Source organism: Lacerta agilis, chromosome 14, assembly GCF_009819535.1.
Source record: "Lacerta agilis isolate rLacAgi1 chromosome 14, rLacAgi1.pri, whole genome shotgun sequence".
NCBI lineage: Eukaryota > Metazoa > Chordata > Lepidosauria > Squamata > Lacertidae > Lacerta > Lacerta agilis.
This window is the reverse complement of record NC_046325.1, coordinates 549,671-568,622: the sequence shown is the minus strand read 5'-3', so window position 1 is coordinate 568,622 and position 18,952 is coordinate 549,671. Positions and strand designations below refer to the sequence as shown.

Genomic DNA, 18,952 nt, shown 5'->3' with positions numbered 1-18,952 from the left:
ATCTTTTGTATTAAATTTTGTATTACAATCACACTGGAGGCGTTTCTACTGCTGTTAACACTGGCTGGGAGGTGTGGGGGGGTGCCATGCATTGGGTAGAGGTGAAGCTTGGTCCTAGCTGATCTGGTTTGTGTCCTTCACACGAGGAGCTACCCCTGCAACACTCGATTGAAGCATTCAATGGGCGGCTGTCTGGCCGAATGCTAGAGACAGCTGGCTGCAGAATTTTAAACTGATCCTTCATTCACCAAGCTCAACTGCGGAGTGACAATATAAAAAAAAAGGATCTGTCTACTGATCAATTGTACAGGTGTTGGATCACACAGGAAAACCGGACTCCTGAGGGTCATCTAGTCCAACCCGCTGCAATGCAGGAATCTCAATGAAAGCATCCATGACCGGCAGCCATCCAACCAACCTCTGCTTAAACACCTCCAGGGAAGGAGAGCCCACCACCTTCCAAGGGAGTCTTCTTACTGTCAAGAAAGTTCTTCCTGATGTTCAGTCAGAATCTCCTTTCTCGTTCTTTCCATCTGTTCATTCAGATGCTGCCCTCCGGAGCAGCATAAATCTTCCACCTTAATCCCCCCACATGGGTCCGACTTGCCCTGCTGCCTTTGCCCCAGTTGCACCACAAACAAAAGTGAACATACAGTATAAAGAAATTTTATTGAACGTCTTTTGTATTAAAAAAAACAAACCCAAAATCTTCCTCCCCCCAAAACACAAACACATAAAAAATAGAATATGGAGGCTTCCAAGTCCAGAAGGCAGTGATGTGTACAGTGGAAAGCATCTGTTTCAGGGATCACAGTGCCCCTCTTCTCAGCCCCCATTTCGCCTACCACCATTGACCACGGCGGCTCCAGCGCCCCCTCAGGAACTGGGTTCAGACGGCACTTTCTCCTCATCTGGGGGACAGTCCACAAAGTCAGCCAACATGGCTTCTGTTTCATCCACTTCTGTGCCCTGCAGTGGAAGAGAATTAGGTGGGATCATAGAATCCTAGAGTTGGAAGAGACCCCAAGGGCCATCCAGTCCAACCCCCTGCCAAGCAGGAAACACCATCAAAGCATTCCTGACAGATGGCTGTCAAGCCTTCATTGCAGCCGGTATGCCAACTCACCCCCCGCCAAAAGCGCCCGTTAAATACATTAGGGTGCTCAGCCGAACAAAATTTAGAAGACTGGCGAAAAAGACAGCATTTCTGCACTCAATCTAAAAAAAGACGTACACACACACATACCCGGAGTAAACCCAGAATGCAGGCCCTAGAGAATCACAGAATGGTAGAGTTGGAAGGGACTTCCCAAGGGTCATCTAGTCCAACCCCCAAAATGCAGGAATCACAGCTGAAGCTTCGCTGACAGACGGCCATCCAACCTCTTAAAAAACCTCCAATGCAGGCAGGACAGCCTGTCACCTTCCGAGGGAGTCACTCTGCCGCTGATGGGCTCTTACCCTCAGAAAAGCCTAAACGTTTAGTATCTCCTTTCTTGGAATTTGAAACCATGGGTTTGGATCCTGCCCTCCAGAGCAGGAGATAACAAGCTCGCTCCATCTTCCTTGTGAAAACCCTTCAGATATTGGAAGACGGCTCTCATGTCTCCTCTTTTCTAGGCTAAACATCTCCCCCAATTGTTCCTCTTCAATAAGGCTTGGTTTCCAGGCCCTTCAAAATCCACCCAGGGCTCCAGGTGGGGTCTGACCATTGTTCTCAGCTGCCACTGCAAGGCCCCTCGCTGCTCCCTCCAAAGCTGGAGAGACTGCAGAACACACACGCACATGCACACCCCCCCCCCGCAATAAACCACCCCAGCTCCACAAGCAGGAGCCTTCCTCCTTAGGAACCTGCCCTAGACACACCCTCCCTCCAGGCTCTCCGCCGCCCCAGAGAGGACTTTTTCTGCCATCCAAAGTGTAGCCAGGATTATTTGGATTGTTCTTAATGACAATTTGTGCTCTTAAAAAACAAAAGGCCGTCAAAATATTCAACGACACGGCGGCCTGGTTGCACCCTCCTTCTGCTAAGGGTTCTCTGGGCGGGATTCCCCAACCAGAATGTTTTTAGCGGTTGCTGATAAAGAGTACAGCAAAGGCACCTGCATGATCTCAAGAGGCGGGGAGTTCCAAAGGGCAGGGGCTGCCAGAGTTCTTACAAAAGCGGAACGGGTGTCGTGCGGCGCCTGCAGCAGGGCCAGATCCGCCGGCTGAACCAGCCAAGTGGGAGCACGTGGGGCAAAGCGATCTCACAGGTAAACTGCTTTCAGACAACCACCCACATTATGCAGTTCATGAAAGTCAAAAGCCTTAATGTTGTTGCTGCAAACTTTTCTGATTGACAATTTCCCATCATCACCATCCTTTTGCAAACCACTCTGAAGTTCACTTATTTGCTTCATAAAATCTTTATGTGGTTTCACTGAGAAAACCTTTCCGGCTTCGAGGCTTTTTCCTCTACAATTGATCAGCAAAGGGATTTTGTGACGCAAAACAAACGAATGAATGAATGAATGAATGAATGAATAAATAAATACCAGCACTGTGTAGAAGTCAAACAAACAGCTTAATTTGGAAAGAGAAGAGCCAACTCTAAACTGATATTATTTCACTCCCTCTTTTGCCCTTTCTTTGGGGGGGGGGGGAATCAGACCCGGGACAGAGGACAGAACCAGAGAACTGTGAGTATCTGGAGGGGGGGGGGTCCCAAGGGATCAATCATTGTTCTTATTTTTATTATGCATTTTGCATTTATTAGACTGTAATTTTACACTGTGAATACCCTGAGATCTATGGGTCTACAAATTTACCAACCAAAACCAAACCCTTCCTCCACCTGTAATGCGTTCATACTTAGAATAATGGAATTGAGAAGTTGGAAGGGCCCACAGGGTCCCACCTAGTCCCACCCCCTGCAGTGCAGGAATCTTTTGCCCAACGCGGGGCTCGAACCCACAACCCTGAGAAGAAGAGTCTCCTGCTCTACCGAATGAGCTGTCCCAGGTTCATTTCCCCCTGGAGCTTCAACGCCACACCCTGAGCTCCACTATTGCTCCCGAGTAGAAAAAGCACCGTACAGAATTCAGATGATGAGGGAATATTATTCCCCATGTGTGCAGAGCGGGGAGACAGCTGTGCCCTCTCCTCGCACCCTAACCCTCACGCCCACCTCCTCGCCCGGTGGCGGCTCCTGCTTCTCCGACTCTCCCTGCAGCGCTGCAGCCTCGGGGACCAGCCCTCCTGGCTCTCTCCGGCCCCCTTCGTGTACCACCACTTCCTCCTCCTCCTCCTCCTCCTCTTCTTCCTCCTGCTGTTGCGGAGACGTGGTCTGGGGGGCAGCTGCAGCTACAGGGCCCTCCTCCTCCTCCTCCTCGGGGGGCTGCTTCTCACCCTGCTCCTCCTCCAGCTTCACGGAGAGCAGGGGGGCCGTGCTGGGGAGGGGGGGCTGCCCTTCGGCCGTCCGCAAAGGAGACGCCTGGCCTTCTGCCTTCCCCGGGTCCCGCTCTGGCCGGTCTCCTTCCTCTTCCTCCTCTGCCATTTCCTCTGGGGGGTGGAAGGCTTCCTCATCCACCTCCATCAGGAGTCCGGCGGCCGCCTCTTCGTCTTCCTCGCCGTCCTCTTCCTCCTCTTCCAACTTGGGGGGCTCATCCTTGACGGGCAAGAGCTCCGGCGGCTCCTCATCATTGCGGTGGGGCGGCAGTGGGGGCAGCATCCTCCGCTCCTCCTCCTCCCCCTCTTCCTCCTCCTCCTCTTCTGTCAGGCCTTCCTCCTCGTCCTCTTCCTCCTCCGTCAGGCCTTCCTCCTCGTCAAACTCCTCATCCTCTTCATCCTCCAGATCCTCCCCAAACTCGTCCTCCTCATCGTACTCTTCCTCCTGGTCAGCAGAAAAAAAGAGGGTGGTTGGGAGAGAATCAGAACGGTAGCGTTGGGAGAGGGCCACCCAGAGGCCACCCAGCCCAACCCCGGTGCGCAGGAACCACAGCCTGATGGGCACCCAGCAAAGGGCAGCCTGCAACCTTGCGAGGGACCCCACCGAGGGTCAGGCAGCCCAACCCCTTGCCACCCAGGGCGGAAAGAAACACAGCTGCAAAGGGGCCCCTCGCGGCTGCTTGCCCTCATCCTGCAACCGCTAATCGGGGCCCAGAGCAAGCCCCATCCTCACCTGTCAGGTGTGTGGCTGACAGCTGTGACTTGGGGGGGATGTAAACATTAGAGACCAAAGGCGTCTGCTTCTGATTTTAACAACAATCTTTCAATATTAACGGCATTTAACCTCAAGATGAAATCCATCAGGGAATGATTTCTGTGAGGCTCCTGTGTGCCAACATTTTACAACCCTTGTGCTCTCTAGGCCATAAACTACATCCCATGACCTGTAACCTTTCTCAATGTACATAGAAAAATGTCTGAATATCTTTTATGGCTCTTTGCGTGCGATCCGTTTGCAGCTATTATATAAGCTATGTTAAGTTGAGCTCTGTCCTACTGCAAGAGCCGATAACAAACCGGGTTCCTAACGGGGCTGCTGGACCTGAGTTTATTTCCTTGGTTCCGTGTTTTATTTAAAGGTGTTCCCTTCACCTGGGTAATGTCCTGGTGGTGGAGAAGTAAAATTCTCACCCCAGGGGGGAAAGCGGGAATGAATTTGACCCACAGGGTCATAGCACCTCCCGCCCCACAAGCCCTGCCTCTTCGCTCCCTGGCAATAATAATGAATATGCCGCCCATCTGACCGGCCCCTGCCTCCCGTGTGCACCTCTTCCTCGTCCTCCTCAAAGTATTCCTCATCCTCCGGATAGTCGTCTTCATCGTCCTCTTCCTCCTCGCTGCTGTTGATGTTGATGACCGTGGGGTCTTCCTCCACCAAGGCGGGGAATGGGGGGTCTATGGCTGCGGGGGAAGGGGAGGCGGGGAGCGCCAGGACAGCGGCCGGGGCAGGGGGCAGGGGCACACCCAGGGAGAGGGGCGGGACAGGCACCTCTGGAGGGGTCTCCTCGGAGGCCGGCGGGGGGGAAGGGGGTGCAGGCAGGGCCGGCGGAGGAGCAGGCGGGGTGGGGATCTGGGCCACGGCCGCCGCCACTACCATGGCGCTCCCCGGGCCCTTGCTGAGCTGCCCCTTGGGCACGATGACCACCGAGTCGTCGGAATCGCTCTCCAGGGAGATCTCCACGTCCTCCTCCTCCTCTTTGTCGAAGTGGATGAAGACCGGGCGGCGCAGCTTGGCGCCCAGAGCTGCCTCTGCCGCCCCGGGGGATGTGGGCAGGGAGGGCTCCTCGGGGGCCAGGCGGGGGGGCAGCTGGGCCGGCGATGCCAGGCCTGGTGGGGGCAGCCCCAGGGGGTTGGCTGCCGAGGAGGCGGGGGGAGGGAGGAGGAGGCGGGGGGCCGAGAAGGGGGCTGGGGGCGCCGGGCGGAAGGGCGAGGCCAGGGCGGGGGACAGCTCCAAGGGGCCCGGAGGGGGTGCTGGGGGACCCCCTGGAGGGGCGGCCAGCGGAAGCTGAAGGGAGGGCACCCGGGGGTGCAGGAGGGCATTGCAGACAGCCAGGGCCTCCGTGCAGAAGGAAGAGACCTGCGGAGGGGAGGAGAAGGAGGAAGAAAAGAAATGCCTTGAAGGTGGGGGGTGGGAGAGGCATTTTCCACATTATTTTCATTATTATTTTCATTCTTACATTTTATAATTATTTAATTTGCAAATTGCCTTTCAAGGCCGTTCACAACATAAAAATACAAGATGAACGCACAAAACAGAGATTACATTATATCCTTATTTATACACGATATAGTTATTTATACCTAACGGGACTCAATTTCATTTAACAGATAAAAATAAGAGCAGGCTGAAAACTTAACGGGGTTGGGGAGAAACGATAATTAAAAAATGATTAAACATCCACAGAATTAAAACTATGCACCCGCCCATTAAAACCATGCAAATAATTACAGTACTATTAGAGGTGCGATCTCCTTTCTGATGCACAGATATGGGGAAATGGACGCAGAGGACAAATGGGAAATCTATCTTCCATTTGCATAAAAGGAAGAGCTTTGGGTTGAGCTTAGACCAGAACCAGGATACAGAGAGGAGAAAATGGGGTGGGGGGTGGGGAGATTCAGGTCAGAGAAAAGCCAGGAAATTCAGGGATCTGGGGCTAAAGGAGAACGATTTCAAAACTGCCTACGAATGGTATATACCGGTAGACTGAACTCAATATGCCAGTCAAGATCAGACAAATGTTGGAGACCCGGATTAAGCAAAGCAGAGGACGCACACATCTTTCGGAATTGTTCCCAAAGAGAAATATTCCGGAAATCAGTGCAGGCCAATATATCTGATATGCCGGGACAGCCTTCACCCTCGGGACCTGCAATGTTTCCACTGCGCTATCCAAAAAATGTCATTCCGGAAAATGAACGAGAAATAACGCTCAACCTCATTGCTGCAGCTAACATATAAATGGTTCCGAATGGGAGAAAAGGCCATTTCCTACTCTAGCTGAACGGAGTGAGGAAACTGGGTTTGCGGCAACTACGACTCAACCACCTTATTGCAAAAGAAAACCGACTAAAGCAGCAGCCCAACAGGCTCAAGGATCGAGCCCAACCTTAAGCTGCTTCCAACCGACTGCAGCAGTTATTTCCTTACCTTGGCATACTTTCTAGTAATAATATTATTACCATTATGCTGCCCATTTGACTGCGCTGCCCCAGCCACTCCTGGGCAGCTTTCAACAAATATTAAAACACAAAAAACTCAAAACATTAAAAACCACCCCGTGTCATTTATGAATAAAGTAAAATAATTCTTTTAAGAAAACATTTAACAGGGCCTAGCCAGGGGGTTTATTTCCTGCGCCCAGGACTGGCGAAGCACCTTGAAACGAATCAACGGCGAAGGAGGAGAGGAGGACGGACGGACGGGCTGGCTAAGGAGAAACCTCCGGGCGGAGAGGCAGTCTACCTGCCGTGCGGAGACTAGGCCGGAGGGGTGGGGAGAGATGCCCAATGTGGGGAAGGGGGCTCACCGGCAGAGAGACTCACCTGGAGGTTGGGGTCGAGGCGCCCCTGGCTGAACAAGCGGAGGGCGCAGTGGAAAGGGGGCGGCCAGGAGGGTGGGGGGGCCAGCACCAGCGCCAGGAGGAGGCGGTGCAGCTCCCTGCGGCAGGCGGCGCTGGCATAGGGGGACCCCGGGAGGGTCTCGGCCTGGCCTAGGCGGATCAGCAGGGGGGCCACCAGCTCTTGCAGCCTCTGTGGGGAGGAAGAACATCAAGGGGAGTTGCTTTTGGGGGCGCAAGACGGTCCGGGGGATCCTCCTGGTCCTCGCGGCGGAACGGGGTCCCCTAGCGCAGGGTGGCTCCCCCATGAGGAAAAGGAGGCAGGCGGTGAACCCACAGACTCCCTGCCCTACTCATTCATCTTGTGGTTTAGGCTGGAAGCTGCCCTCTCGTCTCTCAACAAAGGGAGGGATAGAAATTTAACCAATAAAAAAGTCGCTTCAGGTTGTTGTGACCAAGAAACCCCCACAACAACGAAGCGGCTGGTCAGCTTATTTACTTAATTTCATAAAATTTATACACCACCTGACTGTGAACAAATCAACCTTGAAGCAGCTTCACAAAGAGAATAAAACAGCTATTGATTTAAGAAACTATTTAAAATATTCAACGGGACCGATATCAGCAATCACCTTACACAGATTTGAGCGTAGTAATAATGATCACATACCACACCTGAAATTTTCCTTCTCCCTCCCCTCGCCCTCCCTCCATCAAACTTCTTTGCATCATTTTCCCTCACTGCAAGCTCCTTGGGGCAGAGACGCCACAGCACTGCAAGGGGAAGGATCTCTCCGGAAACCAGGAGCTGGGCTCGGCTGCCAGGACTCGCACCCCACCCCACCCGCTTGCCTGGCAGCCCAGACCCCCAAGTCCCTCCGGGCTGCCCCCCAGCCCCCTTCCCCTCGGAGGAAGCCCACCACCCCCTCACCTTGTGGACCTGCTCCTTCATCAGGCTTCCAGTGAGGAGGACGGCACGGCTCAGGCCTGGGGGTGGGGTGGAGCGGGAAGACAGTTTAGTTGGGGGGGTGGTGAGTTCGGGATGAGTGGGACCGGAGGAAACAGAGCCCCATGCCTGGCCCCCTCTCCACCCCGCTGCTAAGCTACAGGTTTCATTTCTTTCCACAAAATACATAAACTGCTCCAGGGTGCAAAACAAGAGTCTCAAAGTGGTTTGCAGGAAGAAGGAAATTGCTGGTTAAAAACAGTTATTGAAACTTTTTTGAAACTCTAGATTGGACTGGACCAGCGGCTCCCAATTGGGGGTCCACGTAACCCCCCAGGGTGTCTGTGGCCCTGTTCACGTAATGAAAATTACTATGGATATATTGACACGTTCCAAGTTAGGGGGTCCACGGCTTGGCTTTAGAAAAACAGGGGGTCTGCGGTACTTAAGTTATTTGGGAGCCCTGGGCTAGACAACTCTGGGGGGTTCCTTCCAGCTCCGCCACGCTATGATTCTACGATAGCTCAGTGGGTAGAGCGTGAGACTCTCCATTTGAGGGTCGTGGGTTCGAGTCCCACATTGGGCAAAAAGTTGCCTGCAGGAGGTTGGACCAGACGACCCTCGTGGTCCCTTCCAACTCTGCGGTTCTATGCGGAGCTCCCTTCTAGGGCTCAGTTTGTATAAGAAACATTAAAAAGGCGGATAAACTAAAAGCAGATCAAAACCCACCCGCCTTCTACCTGTCCGGGCAGAATGCCAGAACTGCCGGCTTGGGAGGGGGCCATCCAGCCCAACCCCCGCGAGATACGTCAAGAGGCGCTGACCGACTCCCAGGTCACCCAGTGAATTTCAGAACTGAGTAGGGACTCCTCTGCTATGGGGCAGCTATATATATTAAGTCCGTAAATAAAAATGGGGGAAAGCAAAATGTCCCTTGCAGAAGGATCGGAAACACTTTCGCGGAAGATGGGATTTGTTTTATTCTGGGTTGTTTCCATGTGTTATAAATGACTTTGAGATTTCCTCTTTAAAATATAGAGCGGAGTAGCTGTGTAGAAATGAAATTTACAACAAATTCCACTGGGGGTGGGGGCAGGAAAGGCGCGTAGACCAGGGGTAGGCAACCTAAGGCCTGGATGAGGCCCAACTGCCTTCTCAGGGGGTGGGGAGGACGCAACCTCAGGATCTGCCCCTTCCCTCCTCTCCTTCCCCCCCCCCACCTTGGCAGAAGCACCAGCACCTTCCTCCAGCGCTTTGCAGGATGCGGCCCTTACCTCGCAAGGCGGCCAGGCAGGTGCTGCTGTTGGCCTGGGAGTCCTGCTTGGAGTGCAGGGACCCCAAAGTGCCCAGGTCAGACAGCTTGGGCTTCTTGGGGGCGCTGGGCTTCAGGTCCGAGCCAGGCCGGCTGTCCCGCATCTAGACAGGGGCAGAGAGAGAAAGGGGTGGGGAAGTTTTCTGATGTTTCATTATGCTTCTATAGTTGCTGCAGTCCAGTCAGATGGGTGGGGTACAAGGGATAAAACAGTAATTATTGTTGTTGCTATTTCAAAAAGAGGGAGAAGAGGCCTGAAACCGGAGGCCAGGGGGGAGAGAATGAATCAACACAGCTCCAATACTTCATTTGCATAAATTTCAATCAAGATTTCCCCCCAATACAACCAGATTACAGCTACTTAAGATGCAAAACAAGGAAAAGGAGCAGAAGAAAATAAGAGATAAAGGGAAAGGAAGAGAGAGAGAGAGAGAAGAAATGGAGAAATATTAGCAAAAATTACAAATATTTTCCATGCACTAGATGAAAACTTATTTAAAACCATCAGTCAGTGCAACGCAGCTCCACCTTCTGTTCAACAATATTTCCTACAGTGTCTCATAGGCCTTTGTTTTCTTTTCCCTTTTCAATACTCACCTTGAGGATGTCGGCAGGGGGGCTGATGTCGCTGATCAGGTGACCCAGCAGGGCCTCGCTCTGGGTCCTGGGTCCCTGCAGGATGCCACAGGCCGCCCCAGCCGTCTGGACCCACAGATCCAGGACTTCGTAGAGCCGTGTCCGCACCGCACTGAGGAGGAAGGAAGAGGAGCTGCAGGAGGGGGCAGCCTTGCAGTCCCCACACCTCACCCGGGGCTGGTTTCATGGCAATGCAGAGTTGGAAGGGGCCCCCAAGGGTCATCTAGCCCAACCCCCTGGAACGCAGAACTCGCAGCTAGACAACCCCTGACAGGTGGGCACTCGACCTCTGCTTAAAAACCTCCAAGGAGGGAGATCCTCCCACTTAGGAGAGGCCCAGAGGGAGGGAGGGAGGCCTGACTGAGGCAACCCTGCAGGGGCGTCGCTAGTGCTGGACTGAGCAGGAGAGGCGGCAGCTATGGAGGCAGCTTTCTGGAGAGACAGTGTGGCGTCACAGTGAGGAATGTCGGGGTGCAGATCCCCCAACTTGGCTGTCAAGCGCACTGGGAGACACTGGGAACAATGAAATTCCTGCCTACGGTGTGCCTGGGGGTCCCCCTACTTCTCTAGGTCCACCCCCCCCCCGTGGTGGTGCTACGCATTGGCCCAGAGCAGCAAGGGGCCCCCCTCTTCCTCGGCTCCCCCCCCACCTGTAGGGGCGCTCCTGCCCAGGGGGGAAGAGGTCTCGCCCGCTGCTCCACGTGGTCAGGACCTGGGGGAAGAGGCGGCAGAAGGTGCCCCCAAAGCGCACCAGGCGGGGGCCGCACCTGCAAACGGAAGACGAGATGGGGGGGGGGGACGTCAGAGAAGGGACAGCCAGGTGGGGTGCCCAACGCCCTCTCCCCTCCCCGGGACTTACGCCAAGATGAGCGCAGAAAGGAGGTCCAGGGCTTCCAGGTGGACGGAGGGCAAGAGGAGCATCCGCAGGGGGCCGTCGCCAAACCAGCTCTGGGAGGGAGGGGGAGGGGGGTCAGGGGGCAGAAGGGAGCAGCTTGACGGGTGGGCGGAGCATGAAAAGAAGCCAAAAACGCCCCCAATCTCCCCCCCCATTATAAAGTGACCAATGTCACTGGATGAATGGGCCCATTAACATCAATTCTACTAGGCAGCATTACTACTACTACTACTACTACTACTATTATTGTAAGCAGTAATAGTAACAGCAATAGTAATACTGTAGCAGTAAACAATTGTACTAAGTTTTGTTTTTCCTTCAATGTTAAGTTTTCAAGTGGTATTTTAAAAAAAACACCATTGCAAATGAAACTCTCATAGCAATACTTTTGATGATGTAACGTGTATATATGTATGTTTTACGTACACATAATATATGCATTATGACACCAACGTATTACAGCAACGTATCTGCTAAACTTTCTTATTCCTTAAATGTAAGCTTGTAAGTCATTTACATTTTTTTCGTAAATAAATAAAGCGTGCATCCATTTTAAGGAGCACCCCTGTTTGCTCCTGCACTGGACGCAGCTGGTCAAAGGAGAGGAATTAAAGCTACAGACGGGGTTCACCTTGCCCTGGAATTCCACTTTCCAATAACAAACAAGTCCCATTTTTCATTCCGTTTGTTTGGCGCCCTCTCCTCCAGCACCTCTTGGGTCCAGGTGACAAGCAAGGAGGTCCTTCCTGAGAGTGGAAGGGGCTCCCTTGGAGGGAGGTGGGCTCCCCTTCCTTGGCGGCTTTTCAGAAGAAGCGGGGTGCCCATCATCTTGGATGCTTCAGCCAAGGTTCCTGCACTGCAGGGGGTTGGGCTAGATGAGCCCTGGGGGGCCCTCCCAGCTCCAACACTCTCATGATTCTGGGGCCAAAGGCAGCACAGGAGCAGCAGAGAAGGGCTTTGCTGAGACAGGCACTGCCATCCTCTTGCAGGGACAGACACCGGTCACCTTTGGTACTACGGCCAACACTGGGCGCCCCCAGAAGAGATCTCTCTCCACAGTGGATCTTCTCAGCTGTGTGCCCCCTCGGCCTGGGGACCTCCCGCCCCACCCTGACGCCAACGCTTCCCCCATGGCTACTCACAATGTTCTTCGTGGAGATGTTGAGGGCGCGGCAAACAAGGTCCAGGATGTCTTGAACCGGGACGGAGACGGGAGCCACAAAGTCGTTACTGGAACGGCAAACGAAGCGCTGGGTTTAGGGGAGGGGGGGGTCGCAAGCACAGCGGCAAGGCTGGAAGGGCCGGGGGGGGGGGAGAGGGGCTCCCGACCTGAGCATCTGGCAGAGGCACTTGGCCAGTCCGGAGAAGCGATGCTTCAGGTGGAGGATGAAGTTGGCCTCCCCATCTTCGGGGGTCGGGAGCAAGATCTCCACGCCTGGCCCTTCGTAGTGCAGAGGATCTGGAGGAGAAGCAGGGGGAAGGGAGAGAAGCCGTCAGCTCTGGTTGCAGAGCTGGAAGAGGGACCCCCAAGGGTCATCTATCCCAACCCGCAGAACAAAGGACAGCTCTAAAGTGGCTTGCAAGGTGGTCCAATGTGCAGCACTTGGCAACATTCAAGAAGAAACACCTTAAAGCACTTAAACATTTGTTTTTTGTGCATATTTACTTATTAAATCTGTATTCTGACCTACACGCAAATACATCTATGTATTAGTTCAGTTGAATAGTTAAATACATAAAATCTACGAACTGCATTAAATGACATATATTTAATTAGTTATATGCGTTGCATATGTTAAATATATTGCAGGCCTTTCAATTCACAATACGGAAATTTAATTGTGTGTGGCTCACGGGTTCTGTGATCTGAGAGGTCGGACTGCCCTGGTCTAAGATGTTCACTTAAAGCGCCGATAAGGAACAAAATTAAGAACAAAATTAAGAACATTTTATTAACACAAGCTCATAGACAATACAGTAAAACTCATAAGCGCAACAGATAAAAAAGCATAGAGAAATAAGATTAAATAAAATGGAGACGCAATGGGGAGGAAGACACGGAAAACGACTGAGAATACAATACTGCACTCAACTATCAGAAATGAAAAAAAGAAAAAGAAAAGAAAAAAGAGAGGGGGGGGGGAGTCAATGCAGTTCTCAACAACATCTCTCCCCATATTTATCTGTGGACCGGCGGGTTTAGTGGGCTGTTCATGGGAGAAAACCCTATAGCACACTGAGTGGAAATTTAAGGACTCTTGTTTATATAGAATCATAGAACGAGGAGTTGGAAGGGAAGCCAGGGGTCATCTAGTCCAACCCCCCGCAATGCAGGAAGGCCTCGTGATCTGGCAGGGCAGCGTCCCAGACTTTCGCTTGCTCTTGCTCTCAGGGAGGAGCTCCTTTGGACTTCCCACTTCCGGCTGCAGCCAGATGGCCAGGAAAGGGGAATTTGGGGAAGAGAAGACATGTTGACGGGCTGAGCAACGGGGAGGAGACGAAACCATCACGCAACAGGACGGCGGTCTGGGACTTCGCCCATCTCCTCCGCTGCCAACATCCATCCCTGGTCCTGTTTCCGTCACGTGGCTTTGGCACAACACGTCAAATCGGCTCGTCAACAAAGCATTTAACTTAATTGCTCCCTCAAGGGCAGGAGACGGCCCGGCCTCAAATTTGCGGGGGGGTGTGTGTGTGTGCATTACGTGAGCAGGGTCTGCTGGGAATATGGCCGCTGCAAAACAAGAGCCTCCTCTAGCTGGGGCTTGGTTTGCTCCCCCCCTCGCTTGATCCGGAAGCTGCCATCGGTGCAGGATGCTGCAGCACGGTTGCTGATGGGAGGGAGGTTTTATCGGCAGAGGACACCTGCACTGCCTGCAAATTTGCAACTGAACCAAGTTCAGGGTGTCGCTATTGGTACAGGAGAGCCTTAGAAATCTGGGACCGGTTTACCAGCAATTTTTTTGTTTTATTAATAACTAAATAAATTCATTATTTGTTTTAACGCGCCAGGCGAAAACATTCCTCTTAAGCCAGGCCTTTGGCAGGGTAACGTTCGGCAGCTTTTTAAATGAGTCTGTGGGAAGGGGGAGGGTGCTGCTCTATTTCTACTTAACTGACTTTGTTTTTATCCTGTATTTTATTCTGCAAACTGCCCTGAGATCTTATGATGCAGAGTGGGACATAAATGCAATAAAATAATAATAACAATAACAACAATATCTATATCCCACCTTCCTCCCTTATTTTACAGGAAAAAAATAAGAACCGCTAAAAACTAGCAACAACAATAAACTATGACGTCATTAGGCTGCACAGAAAAAGCACTTTGGTTCCTGAAATTTGTTCCGATTGTGAAGATACCGTATTTTTCGCTCCATAAGACGCACTTTTTTCTTCCTAAAAAGTAAGGGGAAATGCCTGTGCGTCTTATGGAGCGAATGGTGGTCCCTGGAGCTGAATTTCCCAGGGGCCAAAAGAGGATCGTGCTTTTTATTTTACAAAGAGAAAAGGGGGTGTTGAAAGGACCCTGCTCAGCAGCTGATCAGCAAGAGATCGGGAGAGAGATAAGAGTCCCGGCTCCCCTTCAGCCCCGCCCTCCTTTGGTGAATGTGCTGCAGAGGGAGGTTGTTTGTTTCCCCAGCGACATGGGACTGGCTGATTAGATTATCTGTCTGGAAACAGTAGAAACTGCTCCCTTTCCTTAAGATTTTTCAGAAATGTGAGTTGAACCCCATAAAAATGGGGCTTTTCCTCTTTGCTTCTCCCCCTTTGCAAAAAAAGCTGCAAAACTTTTAGCTGATCCTCAAAAAAAAACAGGGCTTTTAGAGGAGGAAAACCAGAAAAATAGTTTTTCTCTTGTTTCCTCCTCTAAAAATGAGGTGCACCCTATGGTCCAGTGCGTCCTATGGAGCGAAAAATACGGTAAAATAGAACTGGGAGAACCCTACAGGCTTGCGGGGTGTGTGTGTGTCATAGAGTGTGAAAACAGCCCGGCTCCAAGGATCCCCAAGGGTGATGATGTCAAGGCACCATCCTGGCACCTTCACTTGGTCGCAAGTAGCTGACAGCCAGGTGTAAAATGTGCCTGGCGAATTCCGAGCCCTTCTCTCCCCCCCCCCCCAGTAACAGCAATATCAGCACTGAAAGTAGGAGGAGACGCACCTGTCTCGGCGCCCTCGTAGAGCGTCCCAAGCAGGCTGTGGAGCGTGGCCAGGAGGCAGTGGGCCTGCTGCCCCCAGCACTCGGTGTACTTGAGCCCCTGCGTGAAGCCGGCGCCCAGGGAGGGCAGGAGGGCGTAGCAGTCGCAGGCCAGCTGGGGGGAGGAGGAGGCAGAGCATCAGTGGGGCAGCCCACCAGGGGAAAGAGTGCCGGGATCCTCATTGCACTCAAAGTGTCCTGGATGAGGACCTGGGTTCAAATCCCCACCTCACAGAGTTTTCGTGGGGTTTCAATGAGGCCTAGGGCCTGGGAGACGCGGGTTCAACCCTCAGTGAGGGTGACCTTGGAGGCCTACCTCACAGGGTTGTTACAGGGATAAAATGGGGGAGCTGCGTACGCCAGCCTGGGGAACGAAGGCGGGCTATATAAATATGATTTATAAAATAATTGTGAAGCTGCTGACTGGGTCATTCAGGCCCTGCTGGTGGGATTCTTCCCTTTGGGGGCACCTGGTCGGCCAGGTGTGGGGAGACTGGGGTGCTGGGCCCCCCTGGCCTGATCCAACTGCTCTGGGGCTCTTCCTAGGTCCCACAAACACTCCCTGCCCCCAGGGGACTTTCCCAGTTTACACCACAAGGCAGGGGTCCCTGGGCAGCGGAACGCAAGGCAAGAGGGGCTCGTTTCTACCTGTTGTAGGTGGGGCGTCTCTGCATCCAGGCGGGCCAGGAAATAGGCTGCCAGTTTGCCCTGGGGGGCAGGGAAAAAAGGATGGGGGAGAGAGGTCAGTGGGGATTCTGCAACCCAGTGCTGCTCCTCTGCCCCCCCCCCCAAAACAGAAGACTTACCCGCAAAGAGCCACAAGCCCTGGGGTAAAACATCATGCAGGCCTTGCTTCCTTCCAGGGTGGAAATCTGGCACTAGGAAGAGTCCCGGGGGGAGGCAAGGGGGGGTCAGAAAAGAGAAAAGGGTTAGATAAGTGTTTTTACTCCCCCTCTCTTAACACCAGAGACAGTGGTGGACATCCAGAGAAGCCAGATGCGGGGAGATCCAGGGGGGATCAAAGAAAGCCTGTGGAACTCCCTGCCACAGGAGACAGAGATGGCCCCCCCTACTAGAAGAGGACTGGTCAAATTTGTGGAGGAGAAGAGGGCTGTTGGTGGCTGCCAGCCAGGGTGGCTGTGTTCTGCCTCCACGGCCAATCAATGCTTCTAAACAGCAGGTACTGGAACACGCAGGAGGGGGAGCTGCTCTCGCACTCGGATCCTGAGTCCGGGTTTCCCATAATGGGCACTTGGTTGGCTGCTGTGGCCTATGCCTGACCCAGCAGCTCTTCTGTCCTTATGGAGCCTCCAGTTGCAGAGGCAGTCTACCTCAATCCCTTGGTGCAAAGAGGTCTTTAGCCACTGTAACCTCACCCAGCCAGGCACTGACATTCTTATGAAAGGGGGGGGGAAGTCACATTATGAGGGGGGGGGGTGCATCTATTTAATTAGCACATTATGACTGTTAAATTCCATTTTGACTCTTTTTGCCATACTAAAAAATATCCATTCATTCCATTTGTGGGTTTTGTTTCATGCCTTCAAACATGTTTCGTTCCACCATTGGGGGGGGGGGATGGAGGCCACTCCCAGTTCTCCAACTAGGGTGGGCTGGGGGGGGGGTCTCACCTCGGGTTTGAGAGCCAGCAAGGAGGTGAGCAGGCCTGGGATGTGGTTGGTGCCGATGTCTCTTGCCAGTTCAGGGATCTGGCACGAATACTCAAGCAGGTCGCGGAGGATGAGGACGGCCAGCTCCATCGTGGGGGGCGGATCCTGAGACTTGGGGGGGGGGGAAGGAGGAGAAATGAGGTTAGTGGGGGGGGGAACCTTCCTCATCTAACACCACCCACCCAAAAGGAGCTTTAAGGCACCCAAAACATCCGACCCACCCAGCCTTCCTGGGCACAGAAAGGTGCAGCTGTGGAGCTCTTGGGCCTGGGGGGGGGGAGACAAAGCAGGTGGGGGGCACTGCCGCCCCCCCACTCACCTGAATGAGGTGCTGCAGGCTGCGCAGCCATCCCAGGCAGTTCTGGCTGAAGGCTTCGGTGGAGCTCTCCGTCACCAGCAGGGAGAGGAGGCAGAGGCCCTCAAACCTGGGCAGGGAGAAGAAAACGCAGGTGGCAGGGCAGAATCAGAGAAGTGTGGGGCTGGAAGGGGGGCCCCAAGGGTCATCCAGCCCAACCCCCGGCCAGACGATGATGCGTCAAGAGAAAAAGGTCCCAGCAGCCTGCGGGTGGTGGGGCTGGACTAGATGGCCCTTTGGGTCCTAATTCTGAGACACCTGTGGGTCCACCCGAGGGTGTTGGCCTCCAAGCCCCCCACCCACAGCCAGCACGGCCCACAGGCGACGGCGCTGCGCTGCTTTTGGAGCGGTGCCACAAGACCCCTGCCACCCCGTTTCCCAGAAATTGTGAAAGGGGGTGCTGGGAATTGGTTCAGTGAGAAGAGACACTGACAAGAAGTATCTGACGGATATCCAATAAGTATCCAAGAAGGATACTGACGAGCTGGAACGTGTCCAGAGGAGGGCAACCAAAATGGTCCAAGGCCTGGAAACGATGCCTTATGAGGAACGGCTTAGGGAGCTGGGTATGTTTAGCCTGGAGAAGAGAAGGTTAAGGGGTGATATGATAGCCATGTTCAAATATATCAAAGGATGTCATATGGAGGAGGGAGAAAGGTTGTTTTCTGCTGCTCCAGAGAAGCGGACACGGGGCAATGGATTCAAACTACAAGAAAGAAGATTCCACCTAAACATTAGGAAGAACTTCCTGACAGTGAGAGCTGTTTGGCAGTGGAATTTGCTGCCAAGGAGTGTGGTGGAGTCTCCTTCTTTGGAGGTCTTTAAGCGGAGGCTTGACAACCACCTGTCAGGAATGCTTTGATGGTGTTTCCTGCTTGGCAGGAGGTTGGACTGGATGGCCCTTGGGGTCTCTTCCAACTCTAGGATTCTATGACCCCCCCCAGGGTCATCTATCCCATCCCCCATGCCAGAATGCAGGACTGCCAAAAAACCTCCAAGGAGGGAGGCTGGAGTGGCTGAGGATGCTGGGAGTTGTAGTCCACATCGCCTGCGGGAGGGAGGGAAGGAGGGAGGCGGCTACTCACCGGGTTTTGATGGAGCCCAGCCGGGTGTTGCTGAGGCTGACCAGACCCCCCAGGGTGGGCGACGCCTGCAGGGAGACAGAAGGGGACCCTTTCAGAGAACAGCGCTGGGGGGGGGGGAGAGAGGGAGGCGATCCTGTGTGCCCCCCTCCCTCGCTAAGGGGGTGCTCCCCCCCCAACCAACCACACACACAGAGAGAGCAGCCTCCCTTTGGGTCACTGGGAAACAAGCCCAATGCAGTATTGGAGGGCCCCCCCCCAAGTGGAAAAGGCCCTTCCAGCGGTGTGCGTGGCTGCATGGTGGGACTGATCGTGGCGCGGGGGGGGGGGGTGCAAGTGGGGCAGCCTATAGGGAATGCTGCTGCTGCTGCTGGGGATGCCGCCCTCCCCCCCCCGAGGGTCCTTCCCTCCCTGCCCCGGGGGGGGGTCTCTCACCTGGGCGCCCCCTCCCCCGCCGGCCTCCCTGGCGCAGCGCAGCAGCCCGGCCAGGCCCCGAGGCGTCTCCGGAGGCCCCCCCGCCTGCGCGCCCCCCCGCAGCAGCCCCGCCAGGGTCTCCAGCACCAGCCGCCCCGACGACGGAGCCCCCCCGGGACACGCCGACGAGGAGGAAGACGCCGCCGCCGCCGCCGCCGCCATCGCGCGTCACCCAGGGCGCATGCGCGGGGAGAGAGCGAGGCATGTCGGGAGGCGCCGGGAGGGGGGGCCTTGAAACGCCCAGGGGAGGGGCTCCGCGAAACCGCCTCCTCCTCCTCCTCCTCCCCGCCGGAGCCTCTGAGCGCGTGCAGAGGGCGGAGGGCGGCGCTCTGC

The 18,952-nt window shown here is 54.1% G+C and overlaps 1 protein-coding gene across 1 annotated transcript; it reads right to left on the bottom strand.

The window, feature by feature from the left end:
* Window positions 1-695: 695 nt before the first annotated feature.
* On the bottom strand, window positions 696-18,664 carry PELP1 (proline, glutamate and leucine rich protein 1). The gene is made up of 18 exons (XM_033169317.1): window positions 18,581-18,664; window positions 18,149-18,213; window positions 17,028-17,133; window positions 16,670-16,819; window positions 15,845-15,916; window positions 15,687-15,746; window positions 15,003-15,153; window positions 12,168-12,297; window positions 11,981-12,068; window positions 10,803-10,891; window positions 10,594-10,710; window positions 9,905-10,055; window positions 9,270-9,411; window positions 7,981-8,036; window positions 7,036-7,242; window positions 4,757-5,566; window positions 3,170-3,874; window positions 696-969 (listed from the first exon to the last, which is right to left on the bottom strand). Exons 4-18 carry the CDS (start codon window positions 16,796-16,798, stop codon window positions 877-879), a joined length of 3,000 nt encoding a protein of 999 aa, XP_033025208.1. The 5' UTR covers window positions 16,799-16,819; window positions 17,028-17,133; window positions 18,149-18,213; window positions 18,581-18,664; the 3' UTR covers window positions 696-876.
* Window positions 18,665-18,952: the final 288 nt, after the last annotated feature.

What these genes read in the sequence shown, in the direction of transcription:
- PELP1 (XM_033169317.1), bottom strand. Translation starts at nt 16,798, where the DNA reads ATGGAGCTGGCCGTCCTCATCCTCCGCGACCTGCTTGAGTATTCGTGC. An exon ending in CTTTCTGCGCTCATCTTGGC is followed by an intron (nt 10,711 to 10,802) that starts GTAAGTCCCGGG and finishes TTCCGTTTGCAG; the next exon opens with GTGCGGCCCCCGCCTGGTGC. An exon ending in CCCCTGCCGACATCCTCAAG is followed by an intron (nt 9,412 to 9,904) that starts GTGAGTATTGAA and finishes GCCCCTGTCTAG; the next exon opens with ATGCGGGACAGCCGGCCTGG.